We start from the raw sequence: 22,259 nt of genomic DNA, 5'->3' as shown, positions 1-22,259 counted from the left end.
GGACTTTAATGCTCCAAGTAGAGGAAATTAGGAGAGGAGCAATTTTAGATGGTATATTGTGTTGATGTTGGTGATGCTTAAAGAAACAACAGGAGGACTTGGTTCTGATAGGCAAAGCAGAAATAGATCAGATGTTTCAGGGAGAAAGGTGAGCAGCAGAGGAGGAGTGCTGCAGCAGGAAAAAAAGACCTTATTAAAGAAAAGACTGGATAGAAAAGAAGTATTGCATGAAAAAAAGTAAACCAAAGTTGCAACAGGAGAAGGAGCAACAATAACATGCATGAAGGGGAGCAGGAGCAGCAGGAGCAGCAGGAGCAGCAGGAGCAGCAGGAGGAGCAGCAGGAGGAGCAGGAGGAGCAGCAGGAGCAGCAGGAGCAGCAGGAGCAGCAGGAGCAGCAGGAGCAGCAGGAGCTTCAGTCTGCGGCGCTCTGAGAATAGCAGGAGATCATATTTGGAGGGGTACAACAAAAGAGGCAGAAGGTGATGTTTGGAGAAGAGCTGGGGGGAGACGGCGCCGCTGGAAACAGCAGATGGAAAAGAGGTGATGTTGCGGAGGAGGAGGAGCAGTGGAGGAGGTGGTAACATGGGGCCACTGAGCACCTGTGAGCTATAATTATGATTCACTTTGCTGCTCCAGCAGACTGTGTGATCGCAGAGCTCTGACGGTGCACTCAGGAGGGAAATACATGGTGATGTTTGAAACTAAACACCACACATTATCATAAGTCACATCAGGCGTGCATTATGCTGCGTGATTTAGAGCCATAACAAAACTACAGCTGAGGATATAGTGCAAGCTGCCTGTCTAAAATTTCATGCATGGATTTTCACATAAGCATCTATATTTTAACTAAAACTGACATGATGTGCAATAAGAAACACTTAGCTCCACTTTTGAAAGAGCTTATTTTAAAACCCAAAACCAAAAAAGTGATGGAACCTAACAACCATTTTCTACATTTACTTACACACATTTCCCCTCCAGTTAGCTAAACTTTACACTCAAGTAGCAAAACTCCAGCCCAGGTTTGTACAGCTACAAGCAGCTTCAAACATTTCGCAAAACATAATTATCTATTTTAGACACAGAAATATGTCATAATGTATCTCCTTTGCTATTTCAAAGCACCACACCTACATTATGAACCGAACGGAAACCAGGTGTGTAAACCCGAATGTGTTCAATTAAAAAAAAAACACACCAATCAGGTAAAATTACTTTACTGATTCAGCAAATGTGAATGAATGAAGACACAGCCTCTGATGTTGATATAATCTTATGTCCAGCTCTTGATGGGCAAAGAAAAACTGCCTAAACTAGTCCCACTCCCACCTCATATTTCCCAAGTTTGTGATATTCTTGTTTAATATTGCAACAACCATATCAGTTGCTATAAATACAGATTTTCCTCACTTTATTCTCTTCTGTCATCTAAACCAGGTGGAGGCATCAAGGCCAATAAGAGTCCGATGGATTGATCAAACATATCAGCAGCAGAACATGAATGTATGGCACTTGAAATGTAATGATTAGTTGCAGTGCTTTGAGATACTGATACTGCGATGACAATAGATTTCCAATATATTGTACAGGTCTAACACATGTGCAGTATATAAAATAAATAACTACCATGATGAGTAACTTGAGTAAATGGTAAGGGAAAAAAATGGTATCAGTCTGCAGCAAAGAAGAAAGAAAAAGTGTTAAGTGTGTTTTGCTAATCAGTGTGTAAATGGTTAAAAGGNGGGGGGGGGGGGTTATGTGAAGAAAGTATGTTTGAGATGGCAATAAAATACATCATTTTATATAAATTAGTGTTTACTTTAGGAAGTGTTTCATTTTGCTAAAGATGTGGGGGCTTCTACTAATTGGGTTAAGGTGTGTAAAGTGCTTAAAGCAGTTTTTTTTAACTGTAATATAAAATAAGTTTCCTCCACATTAAGTTCAACCAAGTCTAAAAGAATGAGCCATTATAACCAGGTTAGTTGACAGCTTTTGAAGCCTCCAGCTTTAATCCCAGTTTGTGCAATAATTCATTCAAAGCTTCACTCTGCATCAGCTCTGCAATTAAATAAAAAAGCCCACCTACCTTCTACAGCGCACACCGGAGTAAAGACACAGAGAAGCAGAGCAACCCGAGCGGCCGACACGACTCCCCGCCTGTCCGCTCCCATGATCCGGCCGACACACACACACCAATCCCGCGGAACCACGCTGTATTCCTCCGCTGAGCAGTCACATCTCAGTCCTGACAGTCTGAGGCGAGACAAACTGCTGCTCGCTCTCCAACACCTCTCTGTCCAATCAGGAGACAGGATGCCTGCGCGAAAACCAATAACCCACCTGACCCAAGCTGCGCGTCTCACTGGCAGGTCCCCCCTCCGCCCGCTCCGGGACGGCGGCTGGGTGACTCCACAGCGACACCCAGTGGTGAAAAGCAGGATAGCAACCAAATGTTAATGGCGCAGGACACATTATTATCCGCTGAAAGGTGGAGGCACAGTGGTCTTTTTGCCTGTGTGTGTGTTACTGTTAATTATCAGAGTCAACACTATCTATCTGTCAGCAAAATATCTCATGAACCACAGGACAAATTTTAATAAAACTTTCAGAAAGCGATCATAAGCTGCACATCTAAAACTCATTAACATTCAGAGTCAACCAAATGCAGTTTTTGAAAATTAATGATTTTTTACTAATTTATTTTTGAGAACTGAGAACTTGTCCAGGTATGTCGTCTCAAGGCTGCTGGGCCGGACAACATACCTGGACGGTCCTCAGAAACTGTATAACCAACTTAAAGATGTCTTTACGTGCAGCTTTAACACTTCTCTGTAACAGAGTGCCTTAAATCAGATACCATCAATCAAAATGTTAAAAAACAAAAAGGACCGGACTTCTATTCTGTAGCTGAAGACGTTTCGCTTCTCATCCGAGGAGCTTTCTGAATTCAGAAAGGAGAGAGTGTGGAGTTTGAGCTTTAAAGCTGAGATGTTCTGTAAAATTAAGTAACATGCAGTTCGCGCTCTCTCTCCTCACCATCAGAGGCTCGTTAGGGTCTTTGTTTGCCTGACTCCCAAACAAAGACCCTAACGAGCCTCGATTGTGAGGAGAGAAACCATCCTGACCCACTGCAGTGGTAGCTGCTCTTCTGCAGACAGGAAAGCTCTGCAGAGAAGATCAGCAGTGACCCACTCCCAGTCCTAGTAGATATTTACAAAGACAGATTTGTAAGAAAGGCTAAAAAAAATCATGCTAGACCCCTCTCACCCATCCCACCACCTCTTTGTAATCCTGCCTTCTGGTAGGAGGCTGCAGAGCATCTGAGCCAGAACCTCATGATTAAGTGACAGTTTTTCCCCAGGCTATCAGGGCAACGGACTCTCTTCATGAGCTGCCTCCACATTCTTCCTATCAGGGCCTGTAACAAGATGAACTTCATGCAGATGCACTTTCCAACTCCTGCCATATGTTGCACTGCACTCAGGTAGATTACAAACCCAGCACTTTTTAACATAATGTTACTTTTTATGTGTTTAATGTCTCTTTTAATCTGGTTTTTATTATTAAAGTCAGTTTCTGTTTTAATGTTCTTTTTGATTCTCTCATGAGTAAATACTTGTTGAACTGAATATTTTGATCTGTGGAGAACTTGGTCTTGTTTCTGTTCATGCTGAAAGTGCATGATAGAATTGACAATAAACTAAGCTAAAATGTTATGGGAATTCTTTCTTCACATGATTCTTCAGGGTTTTATTTAAAATCACGTCTTCCAGTATGTACTGTCTATTTGTCAGTGAATTGACTGAATTACAACTCCAGGCAAACATACAATATTAATGAATTCTTGGTATGTCAAATCCACATTGTCCTCACTGCCCTGCTTGTTTTCTGTCATCACAAACACTCAAACATCTCTGCTGCTAACATCTAAAGCAGGCGTTGACATCTTGAACAGTCAGAGTTGGCCACATATATCATCGGCATGCAGAGAGTGAATGCACGGCGCTTCGAATTTAATGACCTGCAATTTATTACAGTTCAAGCAGCCCTTTGCAACATTGGTATTGCACACACTGATATTGCCACAATGATACATATACTGTGCAGCCCTAATTACAGCTTAGTATTAAATCTTATGAAAGGTCATTTTGCCAAACTGTGTAAAAGAAACACAAAACACCACTGCAGCACTAAGCTTTGTTGTGTTGGTTTGAAACTGTTCATTCTGGATATTCGGTATCATGAGTTTTAATACTTTTATGTTCCACATTTCAGTCCCTGCCTTATTGTCTATATTCGAGAACTAATAATAATTAAAATAATGGCCCATTCACATTAAACAAGTCATGGAGGGTGATAAAAGATCGACTGACTGGTTCAGTCATCACAGTGAACTGAAGAACAATGTGCTTCCACCTGAAAGTTTGGCTTGCAGTTTTTAGGCTTTTTATTATATTTCAATACAGTAAAATGCAACCAGAATAGTACATTTTAGAACCACCTAGCTTGTATTTTTATGCTGCCCTGGCTCTACATTATTAAAAACAAAATCCTTATCGGAATTCATTTCTTGCTTTGCAGTAAAAACTCTTGCTGTGTTTCTTATTGCTTAATGTTTTTAGCCTGAGGTAAAATAAATATATAGATAAAAAAAGTCAAGGGTCTTTGGAGCAGAGACCCCAGGGTTAATTTGATACTTAAAAAGAGCTTTTGGAGAGTTAAGCTAAAAAAGTCCAGACTACGATAGAGTATGTGACTGTGTGTTGCAGGGGATGAAGGGGATTAGGTTAATAACACCTGCACAGGTGTTCTTACTTACAGTATGTTTACTTACTTCCTCCCAGGACTGTGTTGAGTGACATTTTTCTAATTACCCTCCTGGCATCTTTCAAAGTGGAACAATTTCTATTATTCTCACTGGTCCAAGCTTAGCCTGAACATGGGTCTAATCTGCCAGTGTGAAAACATCTGTGCCACTTCCTGTGTTATATGGCCCACTTTAACTCCCACCTGTTAAAAACAAATGCTTTCCTTTGGAACACGAGACCTTAGATCAGCGCGAGCGTATGTTTTAACACTCTATGGGGCGGCCATGTTGCTTTGAAAGCTTTTCTGTGTGACCACACAGACTGAATGTAAGGTCTCTTAGTAATAGCTGTCTGTAAAGGTAATATGTACAAAGAAATGAGACCTGTGCAAGACGCTTACCATCACCTATAGGTTTATTCCTAAATGTAGAAAAGCTAGCAAGCTAAGGGTTTTAATAGGAAAAACAAAAACACATAATTTTAAACTCCTGAATAAGGCACCTGGATTATCTTGAAAAGATGGGAAAAACATCTGGATTTAGACTGGATCGGCAGTGAAAATGGTGGCTAATGAGCATCATCATGCATAAACACTGCATGAAAAGTTGGTGCAAGTTTTGTTGTGTGGCCTATTTTTGACTAGAATAAAAAGCAGTTTTTGAGCAGAGGTGATTCTGCTGATATCAACAAAAAAATGTGGTGCAGCCATTAAAGCTGCTAGATATTTCAAAGAAGAGATCATTTTGCCTAAGTTAAGCTTCATGTACATTAGCATGAAGAATAAAACACAAAAATCTCTGAGTCTGTTAGTCCAGCTCGTGGAAATTGAGTCAACAACACCAATTTTCAATTCACAACCAAATCTAATAAACACTGTTTTCTTTTTTAAGCATTTCTTTCCCCCCAAAATAGTTTTATTCATCTAAACTGTTACTAGTACTAAGTTACAGATGTTTGAACACACCAGTTGTTGATTTTTTTCAACATTTCTCTAAACAGTTTAACTAGACAGCATCAGATGTCAGTAGGAGTTGGTATTTGTTGTTTACAATGATGAATTTCTCTGTTCAGTGCAGGTAAAATGCTTTTTGTAAAATGAGTTATAATCTTAGCATGTTGATGGTGTGTCACAAGTGCTTCCACTTCCACAAAGCCTTAAATTTTAGAAAACAGCTAAAAGCTCATCAGTTGTTTGTATTTCAAAGAGTTAAATTACATCTCCTGTCAGAACATGCTTACCCATTCATTACAAATCCTGTATTTTAAGTTTTGTTTAAAACATTCAGTTCATTAGAATTGAACCCATAATGTTTGGCAACATTTTTTTTCTTGCCAAATTGCTTAAATGTTGAAAAAAAAGAACTTAATATGATCACTTCAAGCTCAGTTTTATTAATCTTAGACTCCTTTAAGCAGCTTTTCATAAATCACAGTTTAAAATAAAAATCCTTGTTTGTTTTCTACTGGTCTGTGCAGACACCCAGATCGTCCTCTGAATGAAACTGGTTTAGATCTGGTTTCTTTAAGGTCTTTGTATCAAAACTGTCACTTCCTCCCTAATTGACCAACTTATAGAAGCCGTCCAGAAGGTTGCAGCAACCAGAGGTTGACACCAGAGTGGCTGAAAATAACAGACAACCATCCAGAAATAGTCATGGCAGAGAAGAAGGAGCAGATGTGATAAAGTAGATTAAGACATTCATCTTGACAATAAACATCAAGAAGAGGAAGAGCAAGAAGATTGCAAAGTATGGGTTAAAAATGAGGAGTTAGTCCTGTAAAGTGTGAGCAATAATCAAAAGAAACTATCAGCTGCTAAAATCAACCAGAGTTTAATGGATGAAATGTGTGAATAAATACAGTGAGGATTAAAAATCGGCCTAATACACAGTTCCAGCGTGTGCAGATATGTGTGAATGTAACATATCTGCCACATGTGTAAATTCAGGAGTCCTGTATGTATGAGTATAGTACTGCAGACTTAAAGAAATGCATGCCGAGTTAAAGAGTACATCACCAGGCAAATGTATGCATGGAAAAACAAAAAATCAACACTTTTGTTTTCTGTTTGATGCATTTGTTTTCTCCTAATGAAGTATAAAACCTGATGAACATTATCACAAGCTCAACACGTTTTGGGCCTTTTTCCGGTGAAAGTGTACAATGTATTCAGCTTTGGTTTGACTTCTAGTTCAGCCATCATAACCATATGAAGTGCATTTATCAAGTAGTCTTCACTCACATTACTGTGTTGTTAAACATTCTTGAAATGTTTTTTTTGTGTTTAGTCTTTCTTTTTCCTGTGGAAATCATAACCAGACACGTCATACTTCTGTGCAACTCTGCTTTGTTGAAAATTAAATAAAAAGAAATGTAGGAAATGTTTGCATGTGCTTTGACAGGACTACTTCTTTTCAAAAGTGATAGGTGGATAAAAAGTGAGCATTTTCTTTCCTTTTTTTGAATAGAAATGTGGTAAAATGCCGCAAACACATCATTTCAGACGTTTCCAGAGAATGATTATTTATCTGCATTACTTTAAACGATTCCTACTGAATGCATCGGACAACAGGTCACAGATTATGTGGGATTCATTGTCATTAGAGTATCACGTTGTACATTCATGGCTCAATATAGTGCCAGTCTTTAAGGTAATGTACACAAACATTTACAGCGTACGCAGTTTTGTTTTCGGTCAGATAACCTTCGCTTCGGTTATAAAATACCACAGATAAGGTCACCTGCTGACTTGAAACTGGAACAAAACAGACAACTTCATCAGAAAGAGCCTCCTTCGTCACTTCCTCCTCCTTCTTTTTCTTTTTTTCATTCATTGTTATCAAAAACAAACAAAAAAAAAATCCACTGACCAGAAACTAAAACACATTCAAACCAAAACATAATAAAACTCAACAAAATAAGGACTCTAGTCAATTTTTGCTCATCTTAGTCAAAGAAAAATGTCTTTTCTACTTTTTTGGCAAAGTTGTGTTCTGGTCTTTCACCAATCGGACCTACAGTCTCATTGTTCAGTTGTCTTTCTGGCTGTCAAAGCCTTGACTCCATCATCGCTGAAGCAGCAGGATGGTTAACGGCAGCAGCAGCAGTAGGAGATTACAGACGCTGCTTTGAGACGAGGTCGCACCTCCAGCTGGGCTGATGTCTGGTGTGTAGGCGTACAATCCAGGTCTGCCCCGAGGACACTGACCACCAACGCACATCCCACTTCCTGAGCCGCTGATGTCATCACCTGTCAAAGAGGATTTAATTGGTTTTAAACGCATAATAATGGATGGGAGGTAAATAGTTTGTCATTATTGCTGACTGTCCTGAAAATCAGATTTAAGTTACAGATTTAAACCACTGCCCGTTGTTGTACAGCATTTTAATGAATAAAGCTGGGTCATACCCAAAGAGTTTATCTCTAAGTTGGACAAATATTCTAGAAGAGACCCACTTGCATCCTGGAAGTCCACATCATTGCCATCCAGCGCATTTTTCAGCTTGTTGCTCATTATTTTGAGTTGCATGATCTGCTGCCGGATGGTCATGTCTGGCTTTGTGATGTCCAGCTCAACTTCTGGATTGTTGATTTGATTGGCCAAACCATCCCCCATCACCTCTGGAAGGTATCTGGATAGAGCAGAGATTTATTATGATGCTTTCACATCTCTGCTGAACTCTCAGGTGTTTCATTACAGATATAGTGTTGATTAAGAGAAGATTAGAGTTCTGTGCTTTAAGAATGATGGAATTTTACAAATAATACATTTGGGCTGTAACAAATGCCAAACCCAATATGTTCCTATAAAAAAAATTCTAAAATACAGTACTGTAAATATGCACAAGTGTGCTTCATTTTATGCTACACAGCAACATGTAAAAACATGTAAGCAAGGATTAACACAGATGTCATTGTATTTCTGCAGTAGTGAAAGAAAAATCTATTATAGATGCATAAATATGAACAATTGAATGTAGTACTTTCATTTTATAATGTAAGAAACTATGTGTTTTTACATGTAGCATTTATTTAACACTTAATGAACAGTTATTATTAGTATTAGTTGTTATTATTAGACCACAGCCTGTAGATGAATGCCTTTAACCTTCTTAAAAGCCTTAAAAAGATTTTTAACTCCATCAGTTCTCGTTAATTAAGTCTGAGCCTTTATTAAATCCACTAGATGGCACTGTACAGCTTCAAGCTGTTATTCACACAAATAATTCATTCTCCACCACACACACACATATATATGTGAACACACACACACATACAAATTTCCTGTATTCTTAATCTGTCACACACAGTCAGCGATTCATCCATGTTTCATGGCCACTCTCACATTATTCAGACGCATGAAAGCACATTTATATTTCATACCTTTCGGATGCCTCACATTTCTGAATAAACTGCTCGGTATAAATCTCACAGCTTGGCTGCGGTTCAACCACTTTAAAGACAAGGAGGTGTGAAGAGTGGCTGGATAGTGTACACATCAACAAAGCATAAAATTGTTTAACAATCCATTTCCACATGTGCTGACAGGGGCTTGGAGATTTACAGCGGGGAACGCTTGTGCTCGGCCTTGAAAGCCTCAGCTGCGAGATGTGAATTTCATTAAGGTTTAAAAACATTTTGTATGAAAGAAACGGAACAAATTTCCTTTCAGTCCAATTTTCAGTTTGTCCCAGCTGACATGCATGTTGCTTCTTTGTTTTGACTGAAGTGTCTGTATCGTAGCAACTTCAGGACAGTGTGAGTTTAGCTCTTGTCTTTAAACGCCTCTCGTAGGGTTACAGTTTTTATAAAAGAGGTTTCAAGTTGGAATGAATCAGGTTTTTCTGCTGCAGGAATAAAACTTCCTCTGCAAAAAATGCAGACCTTAAAATTGTTTTATTCAACACTTTGTTGCTGCTTGTTAAAGGTGGGTGATAAAAAAGAGGAAGAGAACATCACATGTATTTAATGTCTTTATTTAAAATGTGTACTGAACTTAAGGACTAATGAAATACTACATTTAAAAATGATAAGGACTGTGAATGTTTACAGAGGATTTTCATGAAAAACAGATAAATTACACCAAAATAAATCAGTTTGTCTGCATTTAGGTACAAAGCCTGTGTTAAATTACTTTCTAAAACCAGTGAGAGATTCTAAATATGCAACATTCCTCACAGTTTTTCCGTCTCACCTGGCTTTTGACATGCCATTCCAGCATTTATCCTGACTGTTGCCTCCTGCTGCCAGTTTGCTGCAAAGCGCCACAGGAAGCTGGACCCAGTACTGACGCATCTCCCTCAACTTACTGGAAAGATCTGACACCTGATAACAGGACAAAGAAATACAAAATGTACCTTTTTCTTTTTATCACTTTGTCTGTTTTTCACCTGTAGAAACTTAAAAACAAAAAAGTGGATAAAACTGATTTTATTCTATAAGCTTGTATAGCATCTCTGTTCTCGTTCTCTTTATAGATTTAAAAGCATTTATGTTTTCCTCCAGTGAGTTTTAATCTTTGCATGGATTTTAAACACAAGACACATGTACAGTAATGAGTTTTAGCGTTCTGCTTAAAAGTCAGGATTATTTTTAAAGCTATTTTTCCACCTCTGCTGATCATGAGATCCACATACCTCCCAAACCACTTACTTGCAAATGTTTATGCAAACCACTTAGTAACCATAGTAACAAGCATGAATGTCAGCATAGGTGTTTGATCTGATTAAAAGGTCAAAAGCAATTAAAATAGCTGTTATATGTTATAATCCCTGAACGTTCATTAAGCCTCATTAAAAGTATGAAACTGTGATTTCACAGATCTGAGTCATTATTCCACAAGGTCTTTGCTTTTCCATCCATCTCTTGTCATTATAGTAATTATTGGAAATGTTTCTTTTCCCCTCATTGTTTATACAGAGTAAGCATGAGGATAAACCGGATGAGAGGTAAAATATTATTTTAGTTTGGACAAAGATATCATAAAACATTCAACCATTTGCTTTATGATAAGACTTCTTAAACCTTTGATTTGAAATCTTTGAAATCTCTTCTATATATCAAAATGCTATCCAATGCTAAAATTTTGAACAAACTTTCTTATTCAGTTTAAACAGGCAGCTTCCACTGCTTTATTATCATGATGATGCACTTCATGCTTTCTTTTTATTTTCTTTCTTTGTTTAAAAAATTGGATTTTTATATATTACTTTGTTCTTCATTTACTATAATATTCAGGACCTACGTATAGAAGCAAACCTGCATTTCCAGTCTGACTCCGGCTGTAGGAGAAGGTTTGTATTCTAATGCGGTCAGGGAGCCACTTTTCCTCTTCCGCTCATGGGGGGCGGGACTTCCTGTTCCTGTTTCACCGGGCGTTCCACATGTCTGATACACCTACACACACCCAGAGACACAAACACAAACAGGAACAAAGAAATTATGCTTTAGCTCCTTCCCTAAACTGCACGTCCTCAGTTCCTGATTCCTCTTATCGCATCTTAGACTCTTTTTGGAGAGACATCCACAGAGGAGACGAGAAAAGTATATTTCTAGGTCAACTTATAATGTGAGATTAATGTGTTGTGGCTCATAAAACGCTGAAGACCTTCTGCAAAGCAAACACCAAGTGCATTCTTTATAAAGTACATCAGAAAGACTTGGTTAACCATGGATTCTTGTCCTACAAGAGAATTTTTGTAAAATAATGCCTCAAGATACGTTACTGAGACTGATTTCCAGTTCCCATGCAGGAAAACAGAGAAGTGAGGAGACAAAGTGAATAAAGCTGGACTAGTTAGTTTGTATTTGTGAGTAATTAGAAAGTCCACTAGATGGAGCTCTAGACAAATGTTTCAAACTGTGGCGTTTCTGCTCCTCTTTGTCCTGCATGAGTTACCTTATACCAGGGGTGTCCAATCCTGGTCCTCAGGGCCACCATCCTGCATGTTTTACTTGTTTCTCTGCTCCAACACACCTGATTTAAATCAATGGGTGATTAACAGGCTTCTGCAGAACTTGCAGAGGTAATTTAACCTCTGAATCAGGTGTGTTGGAGCAGAGAAACAAGGACAACATGCAGGATAGTTGCCCTCCAGGACCAGGATTGGACAACCCTGCCTTATACCTATTTATGCTCTGATATTATCAACAGCAGGGGTTGAAGGGGAAGATGGAGCAGAATCAGTTTTCATGTAACTAATCATGAAAGGTGAGCGGATTAATAACAGATCTGAGAAACAAGAAAAAGTAGGCTGAGCGTTTATCTTCATCAGAATTATTATTTTCCTCTATTTGATCCTTTTTTAAAAAATGTCAAAATCATGTGCTGTGATCACAGTGACGTCTCACCTTAGCTGTAAACGTGTCCATGTTTTCCTGCAGGTAGTGCACGGCCTCGTAGATACGAGCGGGGATGGAAGACAGAACCACGTCAAGACTGGGTTCTGCACTGAAACTGGACGCCACCGTGATCATTGTATCTGAATAAAGAAAGATCAGTTTCTCACTAACATGTACATGTGCATGACAAAACACTGCAACAATAATAATAATCTACCCAAATCATATTATTAATTCTTAGCATTAGTTTCAGCTTGCTGTAAGATCTGTTTTATTCAGAATTTATTAAGTTTATTATTCCACAATACTAGTCTTCCAAGAACTTTTAATGTAAATACTCAAAGTCACTTTGAACAGCCAGATAAAATCAGGATTCCTCAGTAAATTCCTGGTGTATCTCACCTATAAGCTCTTGCCACACTGGATCCAGGTCAGCTTGGTTGGCCAGGCAGCCCTTCATCACGTTGGAGCAGTAGTTGGAGCAGGGTTTGACGGAGGCCAAGCCGTGACAGTGGGGGCAGTAAACCAGCTTCATCAGGGCTCTCATACACTCCTGACCCAAAGACACCTGGTGACAGTGAAAAAAACCCCCATCAAGTTTCAGTAATTAAAAAAGGATCTTTCACTTAGAATGTGTTGTCCTCAAATCTGTGAAGCGGCTGCTATTTCCATCTGTTTTATTTTATTTATGCTAAGATACTAAAGGATGACAGTAGAGGGCAGTATTTACACATTATATGGAAAAGGCTGAACAAAAAATCAATGCTAGTCTCTATTGTTAATCCCCTCAAAGCCTGACCAGTGCCAGCTTAGGGATTCAACTTAAAAGGTGGAAGTTTGTCAGCTTTTATAGAGAGTAAAGTTTGCATCTGTCCACATCTGTTGGAGGAGGGATTTTATCACAACTCTTCAGAGAACCGATGCAGAGATACGACAAATCAAAGGCGCTTAGATAAATGACGCCAAAGTAAAGAGGCACAAAAATGGATTTGCAAACCCCCTGCTGACCATTTTAAAATTGTTTTTTTTTCCTAATACCATTTGTTATTTTATTTCACTGAACAAAAAGAGATATAATCCAAAGCTGGTCTGCATTACCATCATTCAGAACTACAAAAAAATTAAAGGAAGAAACTGAAAAAACAAAACAAAACACAAGATAAACTTACAGGGCAAAAGAGTGTAAAACAAAAGGTAAAAAGTATGATTGAAATGTTGTTTAAAGAAAAGAAAAAGAAGACACACATCAGACAAATTTCTTTCTGGAAAACCCTGCATCGAAAGCCAAAAAGAAAAGATCATCACACCCATAATGTGACATCAGTGCTGTCATCCCTCCAAATGAGAGCTTTGTTCTGAAAGTCAGAGTCTGACACTTCATTTCTGATGATCTTTGTGTTTCTCATTCGGAGGGTGGAGGCATTTTCTTTGACGGTTAGGGTGTGACAACCATGCAGCCAACATATCTGTTTTTCTGGGAATCAGCCCAGCAGACATAATACACACAGCTTCAGATGACAATATTTACTTACATTTAAAGGTTTATCAGAATCCTAATTGTTAACTCTAGGACTAAATAAGTCGTGTTTTAGGAATCAGTGTTTGTCCTCAGAGGAAGGCGTGTGCTAACGGCGTGAAGATTTATGTCGCACAACCCGAAGAACACAAGTCGCACACTCACCTGTGAGACCTTCCTGACCACATCAGTGCTGACTAAGAGGCCCTGGACAAACGACCTGGCAGTGACAAAAGACCGGGACACCTTCCCTTTCATGTCCCGAGGGATGTCTCCAAATGGCCGTAGCGTCTCCTGTTGCTTAGCAACACATTCAAGGTAATCCTCTGATAGATTGACCTGTCAAACAGAGATGACAGCAGCAGACGCTTGGTAAGAAAATCATACTCTCAGAGTGGTAAAAAAATAGATGGCATGTGTTTCATCCGTATTTAACAGTAAAATTTCGTGAAATTCTGACTTTTATTACATGTCAAAATAAAATATAATTTCATGTTTTATTACATTGTGTATTATAATGCAAGACAAGTTCACAAAGTCTCTAAATTTTGTTTTAAAACAATTATTATCATTTCCACTTTGTCCAATTATAAATAAAATTTGACCATTATTATGCTGGAAGGCCTTTCTTTCCCTACAGCCTAATTTACTAATCAGATCTCTATCTATCTATTTCTTTTCTTTTTCTTTTGTTTACAATTTTCAGATCATTCTGTTTTTTGTGTCCAATGCTGATCCTGGAGGGCCACTATCCTGCATGTTTTAGATGTTTTTCTGCTCTTCAGCAGGTCTTCAAGTTCTGCAGAAAACATGCAGGACAGTGGCCCCACGGCCCTAAACCTTGCAATCAAAGCGAGGATGCTGTTACGCACATCTGTGAGGGCGGATGCTTTAAATGTTCGCTCCAAGAGGCGGGACCAGAAGTCAGAGAAGCTCTCGCCCAGGTTGAGAGCAGAGCCCCGGTAGTACTGGCGCAGGTCGGTGTAGAGGTCCCCAAACAGACGAGTGTTCTGAGAGTACAGGGGGCCGAGCGGAGACAGCACCTCCTGCAGGGAGCGCTCGGAATGACTGTGGAGCTCCGTGAAGTAGGCTGGAGAAGACAGAGAAAGAGACGGTACAGTTAAAGGAGAAGTCTGGTCATTTTATAGTGATGTTCTGTCGAGTAGTCATCAATAATTAGTATCTCATCAGTCATAGCTATTGGTTAGCCAAAGGAAGGAGCAATTTTGATCATTTTACAGCATTTTAAAACAACTCTTTCTCAAAATTTAGCTAATATTAAACTCCTACTCTTTTGCAGACACTGTTTGTCTAGTTTTCCAAACAATGTCTGTGTTACTGTTCAAATGTATGTGTGCTGAGCGTAGACTGTGTAAATGTTGGTGTCCTGTCGCTGCTGAACGTATCGCTCCGCCGAGAGTTTAGTAAACTTTTGCACTGACTGACTGATACATTCAGCAGCCTCAGCACTGCAGCGTCTGTTCGATCTGTGCTCCACACACACATTTGCACAGTAACATAGATGTTGTTTGATTGAGAAAACAGCAACAACCTAAACAAAGGATGTCACGCAAAAGTGTAGAGATTTAAAATGAGCTATATAATGTTCTTTTACATCTGTATGTTTGATGTAAGCTCTTTGACCAATGTCACAGTTGATAAGGTACTAAATACTAACTATTTGAGCCTGCATTTCTACCCAATTTACTTTAAGTTTTGTTTAGGTCTCCACTAGCATGTGAGGTATTTTAGGTTCTTTGTGGCAAATAATTGCTCCACTACAATCATTTGATGGATGACAACTGTGTGTGTCTGCTTTTTAGTGATTAAATTGTTGCTATTACTGTAACTGTTAGTGTGCCACTAACAGGGATGGGCTATGTAATAAATAATAATTATATATTTTCAGCCAACGTACTGTTCAAAAGTTTTAAACAACCACTAATTTTTATGTAAGTATTAAAAGGGGTTTAATTATTAGTTCTCCAGGTTTTCACTTTGGCTGCTTAAATGCATATTTTCTGTCCAGTCCCTGTACCTGCTTAGAAAGTGTCTAAAATCCAGTTTAAAATCATTCTTAATTGTTTGTTATGTGTCGACACAACATTTATTCACTGCTTGAGTTTAGGAACCCCTTACGCCTGAGTGGTTCATAGGTCGGAGTTAAATGGGTTAACGAAAAAATAAATTAAAATAAAACATCTGAAAATGTTTAGACATCAAACTGAAAAAGTAAAATAAACTAAATACACACATTTTAAAGACAAAGTTTAAATATCTGAAGAAATATTGCAGCAAACACTGCCCCTGTGGAAGTAAAATATAAAAAAATGAAGAATGACTCAAATCTTTGGAGTTGAGATTCAAACATCACTCAGGTTTACTGCTGTATTTTTCAGCCACAGCGTTGATTTGTTCATTTAAAACACTTTTTGCAGGTTCCTTTGATATTTCCTGTGCTACCAGATCCAAAGTGACAGGGAGGTCAAACAGAGAGAATAAGGAAGTCGGAGCTGTCTCTGCAGTATATTGGTCTGGGCTTCAAAGGCTGTGGACCAGTGCCAGCCTTTTGTAACCACAACCATATGGACGGCCATGTTACTGCTACTGAGGTGGCCTGGTGCTTTTAGACTAATAATCAGCTCTTCCTCTTCCATTGACTTAGTCCTTTCAATTAATCTGTTTTTGGTTCATTTGGTTCTTCTGTTTACCAGTGACACTTTTTGCATGTTGTTGGTGGCGACACTTCTCCCTCCATCCCTCCTCTGTCTCTGATATGCACTGATCTGCAGACTTGGCTCCTCAGTGGGTCAACTGCTCATTAGCTGAACTAGCTGCAGCCCCAGGGGACAGCCCTCTTTCTGTGTTTGTGTGTGCGAAAAAACCAAAGTAAGTGTGCGCGCGTGTGTACGTGTGTGTGTGTGTTCCCCGTCGAGATCAGGGGATCGGCTTATCACATTTCATTGTGTCTGGCTGACTCTGCTCTCATTATAGCACCCAGGCAGGGGTCTCCTTGTCTCACAGGGCACACAAACTTGCATTCATTGACTCACCGGTGCTATTGAAGCTGGAGTATTGAATGCAGAGTGCAGGCAAACACAACTTCACAAACACACAATATACAAATGTCACGCTCCTCTGGGTTCACTTCTGAAGGTTTGTTATTGAGCGCAGGCAGTAATGAGTGTCTTGTATGCACTCACACACAAACAGCCCACTTACTGTCAAAGCTCCTGTGGAGAGCGTTGAAAACAGCCTGCAGGGACCTGCCGGCCTCTCTGATCAGCCCCTCTGTTTCCTGGGTGCTCAAACCAGCCAGGTTTTCCTCCATGGTGCTGGTACAGCAGGTCGGACCCTGAGGACACATCCTCAGATGCTCACCTTGAACGATAGAAAGTACATGGTTTATACATTTGTACGAAATGAAGAAACCAGGCATTTTATACATCAGTTCTTCAACATTTACTGCATATATATCGGGAGCTAAAATCAGTGTGAATGTACAGTAATTGCATTTATTTTTGTCTTATCTCTATCAGGTCATCACTCAGACTGAAACATTTCAACAACTGGTGCAAAGATTTAAAGTGTTAATAAACACTTGACTTTACATCTAGTATTACCGACAGGGATGTTTTAGGTTTTGAGTACAATTTAATGCCAAGAGATTTTCAAGTTTTAGACAACTTTATCAAACATTTAGGGCACCTTATACTTTTTTCTTTGTAAAAACTATAAAAAATGTTCACAGCTAATTATATTGCTTTGTATACAATGTAGACCCATAGTTAAATTCCTTTATTACTGGCCTATGCTGAAGGCAAAGAAGGGATCATGCCTGTGTCTGTTCGTGTGTTTGTTTGTCTGCAGCGTCAGCAAACTATCTCAGGCCATCGCCTCCCAACATAAGATGATCTTAGTTTAAAACTCTGGCATGAAAGGCATCATTCATTCAAGAAATATTCAGCCTGGATGGAAAGAGACACTCTTTTTATCCAGTAATATGTAATTTGTAATATGTGTGTGAAGCAGAACCTTTACAAAGACAGGGCCAATAATGAACAACTAGAGAAAGGTTAGGAGGTGAGTGAGCCAGGTGTGTTGTCACCATTGTGGAGAGCTAAATGACTGCAGGGGGGCATAAACTAGATTTTACAGGGTGTTGAATTTCTCTTGAGTATTAAGAATTAACACTAGGGCATAAAAAGACTTCAGTTCAACCAAAAGTCAAGTAAGTTGAACACATTTTTCTCATGAAAGGGTCGACAAGTTTAAAGATCAAATCGTACACTGACACTTTTTGCAGCATCACATTGCAGTATATCTAATTTAAAAAAGCAGAAATCTGCTATATTACGTCAGCTCAAAAGATGTGCTATTCATCAGTACAGTGCAAAAACTTTGGTGTAATGAATGCTGCAAATCTTCCTTTCCTCGAGTCAATAACTCAGCCTTGATCCTTGCTTGCATGGATCACCAAGATGTAGAGTCAAGACTCAAAAATGCCTCGCCTCTGGCATTTTCTTTCTGTTCTTATGGGTATTTTTAAGCCCATGAGACACAGTAAAAACAGATATTTTTCACACATATAGATGGATTTGAACACACACACCCACACACGCGCACACACACGCACACACACACGTCAGCCTCAGGAACAGTCTGCAGCATTAGTCTCTTGACAGACTAGAGGCCTCAGGATTTTTCTGCGTGCCCACATCTGAGAAGGTTAAGGGTGAGTAAGTGCCCCACAGCCGTGTGCTTCACTGCTCTCCTCCTTCCTCACAGGTCCTGGGCTGGTGGCTGTGTGCTGGAGTTAGTGTCTATGTGCATGCGTGGGTGTGTATTTGGGTTGCAGGGCAAAATTCGTCCATCCTGGTAAGTGGAGCAGAAGAGGAGATGGCTTCATCATCACCACTCCATGAATCTTTTACTGGCACTTGGTGGTTTGTGTGTGAAGTGTGATAACTGTGGGAGAGATAAACAGTGGAACCTGAATTACAGCAAATAGAGCCCTATGCACCACCTGATTTCACTGCTCATATCTAGGTATTTTAGCTGCAGAAGTAGTTTTGCTTAAAAAATTGCATTTGGAGTTTCAACCCTGATGCATAATTTCATCCCACAGATCAACTAGGATACTCATTTAATATTCTCTCAGCTCTTTAGGCTTTGAGAGTTGAAGGCAAGTGATTTTGTCAGACACCAAACACTTCATTGCCCTTTATCCACATCTGCACCACACTGAACATGGACCAGAGAAAGCAAAGCGCTCAGACAGACAATTATAGATATTTATGTTAAAGGTAAAGATTTTAAGACCTTCTCCAAGCAGCTTCCTGTTCCTGTAACCAGAGCTGCCAATGTAATTAAAAAGTCTAAGGTTCATGGGATGGTAGTCAACCTCCCAGGATGTGGGCGCAAGAGGAAATGCAACCCCAGGTTGATCAGATGGATATTGTGGCTGGTAGAAAAAGAGCCAAGAGAGGTTTTTGGATTTTGTGACACAAAACTGCAGCATTTTAGCCAGTCAAATTATTATTTCTTTCATTATTGTGGTAAGGTAACAACAAATTTAAGCAAGTTTAAATATAATTTTTCCCTAATCAGACCTGATTCTTACAGAATTATGTGTTTCACACACAGTTCTGTAAATTTATTTTCTCCATAAATCCTAAAGGTTTCATACTGAACCATACTGCACATCACTTTTATGTATTTGAATCTACAAAAAGTACAAGTTTAAGGTTGGTTAGACTTTATACGTTACTTCTATCTGAAACACACACTAAATCAGACATTCAGTAAAACTGATTGACCCTATAGGTTTAGTGAAAGCAGTTTTTATTTATTCATACTGTGATGTTGGTTTGAGGGCAACATTGTTTAAAAAATGTTGGACTGGAGAGTAAAATTTAAAGTTCAAATCACTTAAAGAGTAAAACTAGCATAACTGATAGTGGATTGTGTCCATTAATTATTTAAAATGATTCCTGAAAAACCCACCAAAAAGCTGTGCGTGAGACTAAGAATTTGTCAAATCTGTAACGGACTGACTGGATATTTAAAAATACCATCTTTAAGGGGATCAGAACATTGTTAAAACAAAACCAGGCACTTGATAATTGGAATATGTTCTTCAATTACATTCAAACATTGCATGATGCCGGGCCTTTTTATTGCAGATTCAGTGTGAAAACCACACCATCAGTTTTACATTTTGTGGCTAACAGTCACAGTGAGTAAAAGATATTATTAGCAAAACGTTTTCAGTTTTGTTCCAGCAGATGACATAGAGTGTTTACTACAACAAATTTACTGCATTCTTCAGTATTTGGGTAGTTTCAGCATAATTGGTGTAAGCACATGTGAGTAAATGTCCAAAACCGAACCTGCCCCGGGACCAGCGCAGTACAATTATGTGCACTGTGCATATATTATGATGGGAAACAGAGGAAGAATTGTGCATCCACATGTTCCTAATGCATGAATAGTAGAAACTACTTTCAGGGAAAGACTTGAAGAAAAGAAAAGCTTCAAATTGTTGCTGTGGGAAAAAAAAGGTGCAAATGAGGTGAACAGAGGAGGGGAAAGAGGAGGAGAAGAGAGTCACTGTGCTGTGAGGAGATCTGGGTCAAATATAATCAGCCTCTATAGGTGATTTGGTTACTCGCACTGTGTTTGCCCTCGGGCTTCAGCATATATTTTGTTAAGTCCGCATCTTGAGGGGTGAACAGACTCCCAGACACAGGTTTGCACTACAAGAGACCCTCATTGACATAATTCATTCCCTGTTGCCTGGGGCCTCTTTTAGATGAGAAATCAGAATGCTGCAATGGGAGGAGTTCTGACTATCTGCAATAGCAGAAACATCACTCTTTGTCACTTAGGAGTTTGCCTACTATGGTTTTACAGGCAGCTGATGTTGCACATCATTGATGCTTCAAATAGGTACTCTTATTTTTACAAGACATACATTTATTTCAATGAGCATCTGTCAACCTGGACTTGCTGGAAATGGTCTTTTTTATTTTATTGTTTTTAAAGGCAGATTATAGAGCTAGCTTCAGTACGAGGGATGCTTTAATGCTCTATTCATTAGAAATTAGAATAGGTTATGATTACAAGAAGGCTGAAGTACGATGACAGCACATCAATGCAATGACAGAACATAATCAATAGCGTTGCAGCGTACAAAAATGAAATTACACAGTCATTAATTGTGTTGGCTGAAACAGGAGGGGGTCCGTAATATACAAGTTTATCTGATCCAAAAAGCCAGCGGGTTTTTGGGGGACACAACCATTGAAATAGAAATACACTGGAATGGCAAACCACAGAGCAGTCTATGCTAACAAAGCAAGAAATGTGCCACCATCTTGGTAGGAGCTACTGATGACCAGGCCACAAGTTTCTGAGGAAAAAACCTAAATTCAGTCAAGGAGCTCAATGTTTTGCCAATGATTGTAATAATGATTGAAGTTTGCACTTCAAATAACATAGTCTTATGTTTCATTGGTGAATATTTTGACATATTAGCTCATAAATCTTTGAAAGTGTGACCTTTTTCAGTTCTTGTCTGTTTTGTGGTTTACACATGGCAATATTACAAAGTGTTAAGCACAGCACTTAGCAAGATGGCGGCCACAAATCTCGCCTTGTGCTGTCAATGCCCGTTCCATTTCTATTTCAGCTGTTACAACCACCAGCAACACTGAGAGACGAGGTAAATTAAATGGATAATGAAGTTAAGCATTTATTCGTGTGGTGTGTTGAAAACAAAATGATAAAAGAATAAAGACTTACTGTTAAATCATACAATACAAATACAGTATGTGAGATTCCACATTTAAAGAGTGATAATTTCATAATAACACATAGTTCCCATCCCATTTGTTCACTCTCTTAAATTTCACACTCACAGCTCCTGGAGTCTAACTAACAACATTACACCCTCCCATCACACACACACACACACACACACACACACTCTGTAAAGAAGTACTTGAGGCACAGGGTTTATTCACCTCATTTGACCAACATGCATTTAGATAAAACATATCCTTTAGTATTGATTCTGAAAAGTTCTGATGCTAAATTTATGAGAATAAACACATTTAACTGTGATTCCTTTTCAAGGTTTCCACACCGATTCCCACAACCCACCTGGGGTAACACGCTGAATTAGAAAACATGGCAGTCTTGTTTTGGGGCAAAGTATTTTGTACTTAATTATTGGTGAATCTATCAAATCAAAACTTGTTTTTGGTTTTGCCTGGAGATGTATGACAGTTTATCTTGGGCTCCATCGCCAAGACAGCCGTGTTTAGCAAGCATCTGGCTCTCACTTCCTTCTTGGCATCACACCTTTTTTCTGTCAGACCTTCTTTTGCTGCATTCCTTGTGGTAACCCAAACATACCTGAGCTCGTCTTGACAGGTGAGCTAACCTTAGCACATGTACTCCCTGAGCAGACACCAGTCTGCAGGCAGATGGGCAAAAATGACCCAACATTCAGCAAAGAGCTGCATCGATGATGGGACGTGTGATGTTAGAGAAGCTGGTTTAAAACAACACTCTGTCATCTAA

General features: G+C 39.1%; 2 protein-coding genes across 3 annotated transcripts in view; both read right to left on the bottom strand.

Moving 5' to 3' along the window:
• The window catches only part of LOC108238432 (ephrin type-B receptor 1), an 86,731-nt gene extending 84,390 nt beyond the window's left edge, over positions 1-2,341 (bottom strand). The window contains exon 1 of the mRNA XM_017420519.3: positions 2,091-2,341. Within this exon, the coding sequence (XP_017276008.1) occupies positions 2,091-2,175 (85 nt within the window). The 5' untranslated portion in view covers positions 2,176-2,341. The remainder of the gene's footprint in view (positions 1-2,090) is intronic.
• Positions 2,342-6,184: 3,843 nt separating this feature from the next.
• LOC108238434 (glypican-1-like) overlaps positions 6,185-22,259 on the bottom strand; it is a 36,514-nt gene continuing 20,439 nt past the window's right edge. For both annotated transcript variants that reach the window (XM_025006871.2, XM_037974098.1), the window contains 9 exons: positions 16,893-17,051; positions 14,543-14,760; positions 13,836-14,009; positions 12,557-12,722; positions 12,164-12,294; positions 11,072-11,209; positions 10,008-10,138; positions 8,270-8,445; positions 6,185-8,062 (listed from right to left, as the gene is read on the bottom strand). In XM_025006871.2, the coding sequence (XP_024862639.1) occupies positions 7,878-8,062; positions 8,270-8,445; positions 10,008-10,138; positions 11,072-11,209; positions 12,164-12,294; positions 12,557-12,722; positions 13,836-14,009; positions 14,543-14,760; positions 16,893-17,051 (1,478 nt within the window). In that variant the 3' untranslated portion in view covers positions 6,185-7,877. The remainder of the gene's footprint in view (positions 8,063-8,269; positions 8,446-10,007; positions 10,139-11,071; positions 11,210-12,163; positions 12,295-12,556; positions 12,723-13,835; positions 14,010-14,542; positions 14,761-16,892; positions 17,052-22,259) is intronic.

This window comes from Kryptolebias marmoratus, linkage group LG24 (assembly GCF_001649575.2).
Source record: "Kryptolebias marmoratus isolate JLee-2015 linkage group LG24, ASM164957v2, whole genome shotgun sequence".
Classification (NCBI taxonomy): Eukaryota; Metazoa; Chordata; class Actinopteri; order Cyprinodontiformes; family Rivulidae; genus Kryptolebias; species Kryptolebias marmoratus.
This window is presented reverse-complemented; position numbering and strand designations above follow the sequence as displayed.